At 45.5% G+C, this 14,800-nt stretch overlaps 1 protein-coding gene across 3 annotated transcripts in view; it reads left to right on the top strand.

The window, feature by feature from the left end:
- LOC117366770 (sentrin-specific protease 5-like) overlaps positions 1 to 14,800 on the top strand; it is a 56,462-nt gene that overhangs the window by 4,052 nt on the left and 37,610 nt on the right. For 2 of the 3 annotated variants that reach the window (XM_033958604.1, XM_033958605.1), the window contains exon 2: positions 3,123 to 4,661. In XM_033958604.1, coding sequence (XP_033814495.1) covers positions 4,364 to 4,661 — 298 coding nt within the window. In that variant the 5' untranslated portion in view covers positions 3,123 to 4,363. The remainder of the gene's footprint in view (positions 1 to 3,122; positions 4,662 to 14,800) is intronic. The other variant, XM_033958606.1, reaches the window with a different exon arrangement.

The following is a 14,800-nucleotide window of genomic DNA, read 5'->3' on the forward strand; positions in this document are numbered from 1 at the left end:
ATTTGATTTTGATTTTTAACCTCTGTACAGAATGATTTTAAATAACAGATTTCCTCAGTAATAATCGGAAAAGAGTCTAAATGTTAAATTAAGAATATAAGAAATGCCTTCACTGAATCAGGCCTTAGGTCCATCCAGTCCGGCGACCCGCACACGCGGAGGCCAAGCCAGATGCTCTCTGATGAAGACCCTGTTTTACCTGTATCCCTCAGCGTGATTTGCAAGAAGGTGTGCATCCAATTTGCCCTTGAATCCCAGAATGGTGGTTTCCGTCACAACCTCCTCCGGGAGAGCATTCCAAGCGTCCACCATTCGTTGTGTGAAACAGAACCTCCTGACATTTGTCCTGGGCCTGTTGCCCCTCAATTTCAGTCCATGACCTCTTGTCCGAGTCACATTTGACAACGTGAATACGGTGTTTCTTGCTCTATTTTGTCGAATCCTTTTATTATTTTAAAAGTCTCTATCGTATCCCCTCGCAGTCTTCTCTTCCCCAGGGTGAACAAGCCCAGTTTCCCGAGGCGTTCTTCGTAGCTCAAATTCTCTATACCCTTTACTAGCTTCGTGGCTCGCCTCTGCTGGTTTTTCAGATGTTCTGTGCTGCGATGAATTTAAAGCTTGCCACTGTTAAAAGACAAAAGTATTTTAGGGATTTTTGTGCTCTGGTGAAGTACTGTATTGTAAATTTTCTTACTGAATACAGAGCTGCTTTATTGACTATATCTTAGAGAAAAACTTCTTCCCCTACAGAGGAAGTGAAATACAGAAGAGGAAAACCTATGATGACAGATGAAAACTGCAAAGCTTGTGTAGTCTTCCTTATCTCCATCATTACTGAATCATGGCTTTTTAAAATTCACTTGGCTTCTGCACCCACCATCTCCACTCGGAGATTGTTCATACTTTGTAAGCAAATGCTTTCTTTACTTTACTCTTGTTTTACACATTTACTATCATGACCTTAGGATAGGAGTTTATCTTCTAAAAGATAACTTTATTTTTGATTATCTTATTTTTCATTTATTTGTTTTTATTTTTGCTTTACTCTTTAAGTCTACTCCCTTTTATCTTCATACTTTGACCTCCTCATTCTAGAAAATCTTCTTTACTATTAACAATTATTAAAAATAAAGATCACTTAACAGAACTATTTTGACTAAATATGTTTCTGACTAATTTGAGAGTTAGGCTTCCTTCACCAGGTTTTTGTAGAATGTCACAAATGCATTGCCTTGGTCAAGAAATAAAATTGGGGCTTTCTTTACACACATTCAGTTTAATTTTAATACTTATTAACACTTGTAATTCAGCTTGACATTATGGGAAGGGAATGTGGACCTTGTATTGTGGCTTTGACATTTAAAGAAGTGGGTGCTGGAGGATTAAGTGACTAGGGTCACAAGAAGCACTAGGATTTGATCTCACAACCTTTGGGTGCACAGGCAGCAGCTCTGCCAGTGAGCCACACCTTCCTCACATACACTAAGGAGTCCTTTTACTGAGGCTAAATTTTAACGCGTGCATTATATTCTTTGGACACTTTAGCATTTAGCACAAACTCAAGTGGCTAGCGTGCCTTAGTGAAAGAGGGGGTAAAACTTTTTAGGTGTTCCTAACAAATGCACATCTCTAATAAGGTACTCCACTTACCTATTTCAAATGGGTTGACATGTTAAATTGTACAAAATTATGCTACCTTATTACTGACATTTCTAAAATATGTTCTTGGCTTTCAATTCTTATTTTGTTGCATTTTATAGGCTTAAACTATATAAGTTCTCCCAAGAAGGGTATGCATAGGAACAGCTGTGCTTTTGTTTTCTTTCTTTTATCTGCCAGTTTTTCTATTCTTGTGTACTTCATATCATTTGGGAACTGGCACAATCAGCCTTCATTTGCAGCTACCCAGAGATTTTTTTTTACCTATTTTGTATTCTTCCACTTAATCTGGTTTAATCACTGCAGCAATAATCATCCTGGGTTAAGGTCCATGTATTAAGATTCTTTCTGGAACCCTTCAATCATAGGCCTTGAATCCAGCCATTAAATTTCCATTGGAAAGAAATAATAGTCAAGGGTGGGATTATGATTGCCGCCTCCTCAGAATCCCCCAGCAATGTGGGGAGCAGAAGACTGCTTGAGATCAAACTGGGGACGTTCCACATGGCAGCACACAGCACTTAACACCAAAACAAAAAATAGGAACTTTGACTATTTCAGCCTTTGTAACCAAACCAGAAGTGATAGAAGTGATTGTAATTTTGGGAGCAGAGGAGAAGTTTTACTCTTGATCACAGCCAGCAAATGGAGGTTCTCTTGAGGAAGCCACTGGTGAAACGCATCAGGACCCGCTGGAGTGAAACAACTTCCTTTCTCTTTTATTTCAGTTAAGTTAAAAAAAACTTTTTTTGTTAGTTTATGAGCTTTATTTAGAACTTTTTGAGAGTTTGTTCTACACTACTAAGTACACTTGAGATTTTGTTGAAGTCTATTTCATCCCCTTTCTACCAAATGAAGATGGTGCAATGATAGACGACTGAAAACACTCACAGGGGAGCATTCCCCGACTCATGATTTTCTCACCGTTACACGATTCTGAGCACCGCTTTAGTTACAAAGGCTGAAATAGTCAAAGTTCCTATTTTTTGTTTTGGTGTTGAGTTCTACACTTTGTGAACTTCAGTGTTCTACTTTTACCCAGTAGTTCAGTTGGGAACACACAGCACTTGCCATCTGAGCTACCAATCTCGGGAATAGATCTTAAAATGGCTAAATCCTGTCTGGCATAGTCACTGGGGTGGGGGGGGAAGTTATCAACATGAGCTACTGTTAAGATGGGTTACCTTACTATACATTATACTACAGTATTTTTAACATGAGGTTTCATTGAATATAATGGGACTGTTTGCTAAAATAGCATAACAAGGTAAAATAACCCGTCTTAAACAGCCCACATTGATCAATTCTCCCATTAATGTCTTAGTCACAGCTGTGTTTAGGCAGAATTATTTGAATGAATGTCTGCCACCTCTGGGTTCTTAGTATGAGGCTGACCTTGTTGCTATAATTTTATAATGTGTATTTAGTGGTCTCTGAACTTTTTTGTATTTTTTTATTTGTAGACATCTTTCTAGATCAGAATGTGGCCCCAAAATGAGAGAACATAAAAGAACTTTTCAAAGAAAAAGAAGTGCCCTGCTATTCCTATCTAAAAAATGGATGATTGGAGAAGGGACGCTGCAAAAATGCTTCCAGCAACGATTTTGTTTTTTATTGACTAAGAAAAAGAGACATAGTGCAAAGTCTGCTGTGATCTGGAAACAAAGCAAGTCTCATAGGTGTTCCCAGTGCAGATGGAAGGCGTGCTTACTCCAGAGAAAAAGGAGAAATAACACAGAGCATCTACATGCAAGAAAGCAGCAACAGTTGATTGTAAGGAAGGGGGCTTTGCATAAGAAAATACAAAAAGAGAGAAAATATTTGCCCTTTGCATTCAAAAGAATATTTCTGAAGGACAAAATAACAGAAGAATCAGATCCTGCAGCCTTTAGGTGTGTTGAACAAAAACATTTGGACAAAGTAACTCAGTTACAGACAAAAGGTGTTGGGGAATCTCCAGAGCACGATAAAAAGTGCAATGCTGCATTATCAGTAAAGAGAAACTGTTACACACCGGTTTCAGAAGATGAAGTAAACGATCTCTTCGTAACTTTGCGTAATCAAAAAAAAGCCACCACCATGCTTTAAAGCAATACAGCACTTGTGTCCCTTCACATATCGAAAAGAAGTTTAGCTGGCATTCCAGAAAAAGATTATTTTCATTTATGATGCATAAAAAGCTGTCTGTAACTAGATTTTGGCACTGGATGTTAAATTACCACAATTTAGACCAAGAAGCAGAAAACCTAAATCAAAGACAATTCCTCTAACCTGGGTCCAGAAAGTGACCAGCAACCATAAGGGAAACTGCAGAGGAAATTCTGGAAGGAAAGTCTGCAATCTAGTTTGTCTGGAATCTAAAGTTAACAATCTTGCTGGGAATCTGTCTGTGTCATCAAATATGATATGATCTATCTGCAATGTCAGGACCTGTAAGCGGGAATAAAATGCATGCACCTGTTAAATTACAGGAGAATGAAGGGCAACTTGAGAATATACCCAGCAATCAGAATGTAAAAAACTGTCGGCCCCTGAGAAAACCAGCTTCTCAGTGGAAGGGAGCAGCAACACTGACAGGGGAGGAAGTGGACCAAGCTCCTACTGTAAATAATTGCTCTGGGCTTTGTCCTGCAGTCACTGGAAAAAGATTGTAGTTCCTAGTAAAAAGGCCATACCAAATCAGGTTACAGGTGGTAATGAAATAATGCTGTTGGAATCCAGTAAAGTAGCCATTATGAATGATCATGTTTCTGGCAGTGGACCTATTGCTGTTGAGCCTGTGCCTCTAGGTAACACCTCTTGTCAAATGGATGTAGCTGGATCCACAAATTTGGACGTTTTTAGTACAGAATTGTTGGATCATCCTTACTGTAAAAGTCCCTTTGAGGCACCTTTGTCAGAAGGCCCAGAAGTCAAATTGGATAAGCAAAAGGGAAGAGTGAAAAATGGACAGAAAATATTCTCTCAAGTCCCAGACGAGCAGTTGGCATCTTGTATATCTGGTATCTTTTTGTACTTGTTATAAAGTTCCTTAAGTGTTAAAGCTTGTGTTCTGTTACATCCACGCGGGAGTCTGTACATATGGTGATCAATCCATTCCTGCAAACTGGACTTGCAGAAGTGTGAATACTTACAGCTTTGAGCTCCTCCCTCATGAAGGCGGAGCCCAAAGTCACCTTTCAGTTTTTTCTTCTGCAAGCGAACTGTGCAGAGGTATTCTGATCTGCTCGACTTTTGGGGAGACAGCCTGCTGTGTGTCTTCAGGGCTCGGGGTCTGCTCCCCTGAGAGCCAGCTTGCTTTCTGAGTTTCTCAGTGGCTTGAGCACAGGCTGTGGATATCCTTCTGTTTCTTCCCTCCTTTTAACATTTAATTTTTTCATTGTATTTAAGCTCTTAACATTTCCCATTTTTCCTTTTTATTCCAGTGTCTATATGTTTTGTCCTCTCCCCCAACACTTTTTATTTTGAAGTTTATCTTTTATTTTAACAATATTCTGATAACTGTAAACCGTTTAAGTATGTTTTTGATAAACGGTATGTCAAAGATTAAATAAACTTGGGAACCTATGGGGTTTGCTCAACCCCCCCCCCCATCACACCGAGGTTCCGTGAGGGGTGGAGGTCTTGGTCTGGGTTGGTCCGACTGGCAGCCCAAAGATTTCTTGATTTGGAGATGGATTTGGAAGCATCTGAGGCAAAAAGTCCTTCCCTTTCTCCAGGACTGAACTAACTGACTGTAATGGACTGAAATAACTGACAGGCAGGCACCTCCACAGAACTGTGAGTATTTTCTATGGGAAAATCGGGGTGGGTCTGAAAATCTCAATTTTTGAGGGTTTTGGAGTTAGGGTTTAGATCTCCCACTTCAAACTCCTTTTTTCTGCGTTTCTGAATTTTCAAATAAGTCTTCACAGGCCGTTTTTTCCACGATTTTACTGGTGGCGGCCATCTTGGATGTCAATTGATCTTTTTTTTTTCAAAACCCCCTAGCTGCCTCAAAACCCCTTGAATTTGATTTTAATTTACTGGGATGAACTCAGGGTGTGAGGACACCGTTACTAGTAAAAATTGTGCTGGTGGTTCAGCAGAGGAGCATCTATGTACCATGTGCTCAGCGCACACAAGGGAGGGATGGGAGTTTTGTGCTTAGCCCCATCCATGTCCTCCAGGGCTGGTGAACCACTGTGGGTCCAAGAAATGGGTAAAAAGTCCCTTTGGGATCCCCTATCTTGCAGTGACACAAAGCGGAGGCACATGGAGTCTGCGGAAACCACAAGAGCCCAGCCGGAGGTTCAGCAGGCTTCATTTGCTACCTCTGCACAAGGATTCTCCCCAGAATTTATAATGATGTGAAGAGCCTTCCTGACAAGACCAGGTCAGTTAGCGCAGGCCTGCAGCTGTCGACCCAGGGAGCGTTCCTCTTCTCCAGTGTCTGCTTGAGCCAGGCTTGAGCTACAATGACCTTTCAGAGCCAGACCAAGCTGGATTGGGAGGTGAGACTCCATGCCATTTTTTGTCTCGGGACTCTGATTCAGACCTGGATAACTCTGGCTCACTGTTTGAGTCTAGTCAATCATGAGGCCTTTCCTGACCAGGAGGATGACCCTCTGATCCACCACCTCTTCAAGTCAGCCTTTGTCCCACCACTTTATTGTTGATGCTATTAAAGAACTGAAGTTGAAGGTTCCAGCCTTCACTTCCCAGTACTGTTCATGAGTGCTCTCTAACTCTGACCTCCTTTTTTTCCTGCACATCTTGATATTAATGCACCTGCATACGGAACAGTGGGAGATCCCAGAAGGGTATCTGAGAATTGCCAAGGCCATGTCGCTTTTTCCCGTGGCACCAGAGGTCCAACAGCTATTCGACCAGTCGATGGTGGATTTGGCGGTGGCTCAGACCACCAAATATACGAGTGAGGGTGTTCAAAGGCTTCTAGACATTCGGGCCATAAAACCTGTCTTTGATGTCAACTTGGGCTTAGGCAAATAATCCAGATACTTCATCGTGCCCAAGAAACGCACAGAGGATTGGAGGCTCATCTTGGATCTCAAAGCGATGAATGCCTTTCTGAAGGTTCCCCATTTCCATATGGAAATGGTCTGGTCGGTCATTGCAGGAGTAGCTTCTGGAGAATTTCTGGCCTCCCTGGACGAGCCCCGTCCAGGCAGGAGTGCAAGATAGCAGTGCAACAGGTTTTGGAATTGCTCTAGTAGTTGGGCTGGATTGTCAGCTTCATGAAGAGCCATCTGGAACTGGAGTATCTAGGACTTCTTTTTGACATGGCTCAGGACTGCGTTTTTCTTCCAGAACCATGCAAACAGAAGCTGCAATGACAAATCTTGTCTCTCTTGGTGATGCAAATTCCCATTGCATGGCATTATCTTCAGGTGTTAGGCTCCATGGCAGCGGTCCTGTGGGCCAGGTCACACATGTGACCTCTCCAGGATTCTTTTCTGTCTTGATGGTCGCTGCAAAGGTATTCGTTTCAGATGCAGCTCTCAGGCAGGAACAGCTTACACTGGTGGCTTCAGGAAGCCTCCTTGTCAAAAAGCATGCATCTCTGAATATCGGAGTGGGTGACTCTCACGACCGATGCCAGTTTTTTCAGCTGGGGAGCTCATTGTGAGGACCATTCGACTCAAGGCCAGTGGATTTGCCATCAGAAGAGGTAGTCCATAAATCGTCAAGCTCCAGGCCATCCAACTAGCTTTGAAGGTCCTGGAAAAGGACATTGCGGTAAGGGTATTGCTCCAATAACGCCACAGCAATGGCCTATGTGAACAGATAGGGAGGCACCAGATGTGCCCTCTAACACCTAGAGGCTCAAATGCTCTTCAGGTGGGAAGAAGCCCATTTTCAGGCTCTTTCTGCAGCCCACATGGCTGGAGTGGAAATGTTCAGGCTGACTTAAGTCATAGGTTCCTGGACCCAGGGGAATAGTCGATCTCCCAAAGGGCATTTGATGTCATTGTACACCACTGGGACAAGCCAGTGATGAATTTAGATTGTAAACAATTTTTATTGACTGAAAAACAGGCGGAACCACAAGAAAACTATACAAAAGACAGCGAACAGAGGCGGGAGATCCACTAAAACAAAGCATAGCATTACAAAGTCATATGTTATTTATATCTACCCACTAACCCCAGAAATCCCAGAACTCCCCTCCAATCCTCCCCTCTTCCCCCCCCCCCCCCCAAAGCATATAGGGGGTTGTGAAGATATCTCCTGGGCGCACGGGAGTCCAAGGACCTCTCTGAGCACGAAAAACCTAAGGAAGGACCAGGCAAGCAAGTCCTATGAAAAACACACATGGATTCACAGGGCCATATCTTCGGCATACATTGCCTGTGATAAACAGCCGCCGGTCTCTCAAGGTGCATTCCACCAGGGGTGTTGTCTCTTCTTGGGCGGAGTTTCGGGCAGTTCCTCCCGCAGAGATTTGTAGAGCAGCAACTTGGTCTAATCTGCATATTTTTTTCCAGAGTGGATGTAGCAGCTTGAGCGGATACCGCTTTTGTGTTCTTGGTCTTGTGCGCAGGCTCTCCCTAGATGTAGACATATGGACTCTTGAGTGGATGTAACAGAATGAAAGATTAGGTTCTTACCTGGATAATCTTTTTTTTCTGTTAATTCTCTTAGGAGTCCATACAGCCCCCCCTTAATATACAGTATTCCCCTGAAATTCGGAACCCCCGCAAATTTTATTTTTTTTTAACCCACAAATGCCGTTTTTCGCCTGCCAAAAGGCAGGAGAGGACAGCTGGAGTGCAGGCGGGTGAAAAAAATCACTCATGGTCTACTCCGACCGCCTCTTCCTGTAGTAAAGTTGGGCTACACCAATCAGGAGCTGCTTTGACACGCAGCTCCTGATTGGTGTAGCCCAACTTTACTACAGGAAGGAGGCGGTCGGAGCAGACCGCAAATTCGCAGGGGGAACACTGTATACTGTTTCGTCTGCTTTTCTGCCTCGGATGTTTCTAGATTCCAGGCCTGGAGCACTTCTATCAGTCAGATGGCTGTGTGTGAAGAAATCTTGTATATGTTGGTGTATTCTTAAGCCTCTGGCTCCCTTATTGTTGGTGCTAGTTGCACAGAGCAGGTTGATTCTCTAAGGCAATATATGCTGTTATACTTACTGAGGTCAGAGTCTGCAATGAGATTGTCAGTTGAGTCAGTAGGGGAATCACACTACAAGAGAACAGAAGCAATGGCAATTTCAGTAGCAGACTCACAATTGTGGAATGGTTTGCCAGGTTGTCTGAGATTGAGTAAGGATTGTCTTTTAAAAAGGAATTGAAAGATCATTTACTTGTGCCAGCATTTGATTAGAGTGGAATCTCATGGGGGTGTTTTCCCCATGAGATCTGTGCAATTAGATGTTTGTATGGAGGAAGAAGATGAGGGGAGGTGCTCTAAGCCGTAACATTCACACTTCTGCAAGTCCAGTTTGTGGGAACAGATTGATCACCATACGTATGGCTACTGAAAAGATTAACAGAAAGAAGATTATCCAGGTAAGAACCTAATCTATCATTACTAACTAATGTTATCCCCAAAGCATTGAGGAACATCTGTGTAGGAACTGTCATAAATGAGCTGTCATGAGTTTATAGAAACAGAGAAACATGATGGCAGATAAAGCCAAATGGCCCATCTAGTCTGCCCATCTGCAGTAACCATTATCTCTTTCTCTCCCGAGAGATCCCACAAGCCTATCTTGAATTCAGACAAAGTTTCTGTCTCCATTACCTCTTCTGGGAGACTGTTCCATGCATCTACCACCCTTTCTGTAAAAAAAACAAACAAACAAAAAAACCTCTTAAGATTTGTTCTAAGCTACAAAACACTAGCTTTTAAGGATAATGACTTTGTTAAATAATTTCACATGTTTACTAGGAAACAAATTTGGTACATTTCAAGTTAGCGTCCCTATTAATGGGGGTATGAAGTAATGTTGAGTGCTTCAAAAGGTCTGAACTGGCTTCCATTCATGGACACTGGTTAAAAACATAGGCCTGGATTCTTGGAAGGTGCCAATCGCATGTCTATCACGCAGCATTGCTGTTTAGAGAATTCGCCTCTGGCAAAGGTAGGCACCAGAAATGTAGGCCAGGGTTTTCAAGGCCTACATTTCTGATGCCTACCTTTTGATGTGAATCGCGCTTCCAGAGGCACCTACTGGTTCCTAACTAATTAGCCACGCGTACAGTGGTACAATTCTGGTGCTGTTTTTTAGGTGCCGATAGGCGCTAGAAACGTTTTTCTAAGTATTGTTTTAAATGGCATCTTTTCACTTAGGCACCATTTTGAGAATATGGACCATAGTGAATGGGGTGGGTTGGACTAAAAACAATGACCAAATTCAAAAATGCATAAGATAAACGGGGCACACTATGTATAAAAAAACAAATGGATCAAAGTAAAATTAAATGATTCATGTTTTATAAATGGGGCACAGAGGAGTGTAAGTAGACAATCAAAAAGGCAAGGGAGGTGTCTTTTTCAACCAATGATCGAGTCTTTATTCCAATCAAGTAGTGGGTCTGCTTGATTTGAATAAAGACTCAATCATTGGCTGAAAAGATGCCTTTTTGCTTGTCTACTTATAATCCCATGGCGAGGTGTTCTTCTGTTTGCCTGTCTGCACAGAGGAGTGTACCCTGCATGGAACAACAGGTACAACTCTGACTTGAAAAGACTGGATGGATCACACGGGTATTTATCTGCCATCTTTTACTATATCAAACACCCTAAATAAAAGCCGACCGTTGAATGAAAGGAACAGCTTGCTCACCTTTAGAGGCGAAGACTTTATATCTCAAGTGCCTAAAGTCAGCCACCAGAGCATATCTTAGTTGCTGTACTTATAGTTGGGCTATCATTGATATTTGTCTTATTTTCTCTGAGAGGTATTATTTAAATTGTCTTATTTTATCTGTGAGCTATTATTTAAAATAGAACATAATCGCACAATATCACTAATGCTGTTGCTGTATGATACTTAGCTCGGGGTAAAATGTTACGCCCAGCTTTCATCCCGACGGAAGATCTCCGTTATCCCAGGACAAGCAGGCAGCATATTCTTAAACGCATGGGTGACGTCACCGATGGAGCCCCGGTACGGACACTTTTACTAGAATAGTTCTAGTTGGCCGCACCGCGCATGCGCGAGTGGCCTTCCCGCCCGACAGAGGAGTGCGTGGTCCCAGTTTTTTTCGTTTCCGCGGAGCGAAGAAGACGCATGTGTTTTCAACGGCTGTTGAAAAACTAATTTTTTGCCTTCCCGCTAGCGTATTTCTCTCACCTTATTTCTATTTTTCTTATTCGGATTCCCCTTTATTTTTGCTTTCAAAAAAAAAAAATAAACACTCGTCGAGTTTCCTTATTTTTTCAGGCCCAGCCCCGGCGGGGCCTGTTGCCCACCATACAGGCCTCCGGATTCGATTTTGCGGAGGCCGGTGTTTCCCTTCATGCCCCCTCAACCGGGCTTTAAGAAGTGCCAGCGGTGTGCACGCCCGATCTCTCTCACCGACCCGCACAATTGGTGCCTCACAGTGCTTGGGTCCAGAGCATCGGGCTGACACCTGCACCCGCTGTGCTACGCTTAAAAAGCGCACTTTAAAAAATAGGCAGATCCAACAAAATATTTTGTTCGGTACCGGATCTGCCATGGAACCTGCCACGACGGTCGACGGCACCTCCAAAGTCGGCACCGACTACGTCGACAACACCGGATCCTTCTTCGGGGTCGCTGGGCCCAGGTAAGCCGGCTAAGAAGCCTTCCACTTCTCTAGAACGCCCTCCTGCCACGGTCGCGACACCGACCCATCCGGCACCGCACCGACCCCGTAAACGCTCCGCCTCCGATATCGGTGAGTGCCTCGTCATCGGCCTCCTCATCGCCGGAGCGTAGAGCGGCACCTATAGTACCGAAGAAGAAAAAAGCGGTACCGGTGCCCCCCCCTGGATGACTGCATCGCGGCCATACTCCCAATCCCAATTACAGGGAGCAGCTGCAGCAACAACTACAACAACTGTTGCCGGCGTTGCTGGTCCGAGCCTCGCACTGTCCCATCGGTGTCGAACCCCTCGGTACCGATTAATACCTCCATGCCGGTACTCTTGGCTGAAACCGCCTACAGTGCATGCCCCGTGCCGCTGCCGACCCTTCCCGGTCCCAGGAACGACATCGGTCTTCCTCACCCCGGTACCGCCTCGGTAATGCTCAGGCAAATCTCTCTCAAAGACCCGCCATACCGAGCCTTCCACGCCGACGTCCAGACGTGCACACCCCGACGTTAGGGACCCGGACTTATGGGAAGACTCCCCACATGGTACCGAAGAGGACGTTTCGTCGACCGACAAAGAACCCTCCATTGCCGACACCGTTTCCAAACCGGAACAGTTCTCTTTCTCTAAATTCCTTAGGGAGATGTCAGCAGATCTTTCTATCCCATTAGAGTCCGACTCTAAAAAGTCTCAGGCTTTCCTCGATGCCCTAGACTTTGAGCAACCTCCCAAGGAATTTTTGAAGTTGCCCTTCCACGACATCTTACGGGAAACTTTTTACAAAAACTGGGAGACTCCCCTCACTGTTCCCGGGGCCCCTCGCAAACTGGATAGCTTGTACCGGGTCATTCCAATCCCAGGGTTTGACAAGCCTCAATTGCCCCACGAATCTCTCCTGGTGGAGTCCACCTTGAAAAAATCTCAGGGTTCCAGTGTATATGCTTCCACCCCTCCTGGCAGAGAGGGAAAAACTATGGATAAATTTGGTAAGCGCCTTTTCCAAAATGCAATGTTAGCAAATAGAGCAAACAATTACACCTTCCACTTCTCCTTCTACATGAAGCATCTGGTGCAACAACTCTCCTCCTTACAAAAATATCTTCTGGAACGTAAGGTCCCCCTCTTCCAACAGCATATTTCCAGCCTCCTCCAACTCAGGAAGTTCATGGTTCGCTCCATTTATGACTCGTTTGAGCTGACCTCTCGAGCATCTGCCATGGCTGTTGCTATGCGCCATTTAGCCTGGCTGAGAGTCTCTGACCTTGACATTAACCACCAAGACCGCTTGGCTAACGCACCTTGTCTGGGTGACGAACTCTTCGGGGAGTCCCTAGACTCGACAACCCAGAAGCTCTCAGCACACGAGACCAGGTGGGACACTCTGGTCAAACCTAAAAAGAAGACTCCACCTGCTCGCCCCTACAGACAGCAGTCTTCCTACCAGCGCAGGTTCTCGGCCAGACCTTTCAACCCGCCTCAGCAACAGTCTCGCCGTCCTCGTCACCAGCATCAACCTCAGGCTCGATCGCAGTCTCATCAGCCTGCCAAGCCTCTTCCTCCATCAAAACCATCTCAACCCTTTTGACTCCTTTCTCCAGGGCATAGCCAGTCTCCCACCAGTCGCTACCTCTCTTCCTCAGCCTATCGGAGGACGTCTTCAGCTCTTCCTCAGCCGTTGGGAAGTCATCACTTCGGACCAGTGGGTCCTCAACAATCATTTGCCACGGCTTACTCTCTCAACTTCCAGACTCTTCCACCAGACAATCCTCCCATCGAGTCTGCTTCTCACTCCTCCCAATCCCTCCTCCTCCTGAGGGAGGTCCCAATCCCTCCTTCTTCTCAATGCCATCGAAGAGGGTGCCTTCGGACCAAAGGGGTCAGGGATTCTACTCCCGCTACTTCCTGGTTCCCAAGAAAACAGGAGATCTCCGTCCCATCCTCGATCTCAGGGACCTCAACAAGTGTCTGGTCAAGGAGAAGTTCAGAATGCTCTCCCTTGCCAACGCTTTACCCTCTTCTCTCTCAACAACGACTGGCTATGTTCCCTAGACCTCAAAGAGGCCTACACTCCACATCCCAATCAATCTGACTTCACGTCGCTACCTCCGATTTCATATACACACCGACACTATCAGTACAAAGTGCTCCCCTTTGGCCCTCGCATCATCGCCCAGGGTGTTCACCAAGTGCCTTATTGTGGTGGCGGCCTTCCTCAGGTCTCACAACCTCCAGGTGTTTCCCCTACTTGGACGATTGGTTGGTGAAAGCACCTACGTCTCCACTTGTGCTACAAGCCACTCAATCACACCAATCTCTTTCCTCCTCCATCTCCTGGGGTTCGAGATCAACTACCCCAAGTCGCATCTGCTTCCCTCACAGCGACTTCAGTTCATTGGAGCAGTTCTCGACACCACTCTAATGAGGGCGTTTCTCCCCTCCGACCGACAACGGACCCTGCTCCACCTCTGTCGTCAGGTGCTCCTCCATCCCAGCCCGGCAGATGATGGTCCTCCTGGGCCACATGGCCTCGACGGTTCATGTACTTCCTCTGGCGCGACTCCACCTCCGGACGCCTCGATGGACTCTTGCCAACCAATGGTCACAAACCTCGGATCCTCTTTCTCATCCCATCTCTGTGACATCGTCTCTTCAGCAATCTCTTCAATGGTGGTTGAACTCCTCAAATCTTTCCAGGGGTCTACTCTTTCATCTACCCCCTCACTCCATGACCATAACCACAGATGCTTCCCCCTATGCGTGGGGAGCTCACCTGGAAGATCTTCGCACCCAGGGACTCTGGACCCCTCAGGAGCGTCAACACCACATCAATTTCCTGGAACTCAGAGCCATGTTCTATGCTCTCAAGGCCTTCCAGCATCTTCTCTACCCTCAGGTTCTTCTCCTGTGCACAGACAACCAAGTCGCCATGTACTATATAAACAAGCAAGGCGGCACCGGATCTCCCCTCCTCTGTCAGGAGGCCATCCGCATCTGGACCTGGGCCACGGCCCACAGTCTCTTCCTCAGGGCTGTCTATATCCAGGGCGAACAGAACTCCATGGCTGACAATCTCAGCCGCATCCTTCAGCCTCACAAGTGGACACTCCGCTCCATCTTTCTTTGCAGCTCCTCACAACCATCAGCTGCCCCAGTTCTGTTCCAGACTCTTCTCTCCTCATCGTCTGGCCCCGGATGCATTCCTGCTCGACTGGACGGATCGGTTCCTCTATGCCTTTCCTCCCCTGCCTCTGATGTTGCGGACGTTATCCAAACTACGCAGGGACAGAGCCACCATGATTCTCATCGCTCCTCGGTGGCCTCGCCAACACTGGTTCTCCCTCCTGCT

Source organism: Geotrypetes seraphini, chromosome 9 (assembly GCF_902459505.1).
Source record: "Geotrypetes seraphini chromosome 9, aGeoSer1.1, whole genome shotgun sequence".
NCBI classification, from domain to species: Eukaryota; Metazoa; Chordata; class Amphibia; order Gymnophiona; family Dermophiidae; genus Geotrypetes; species Geotrypetes seraphini.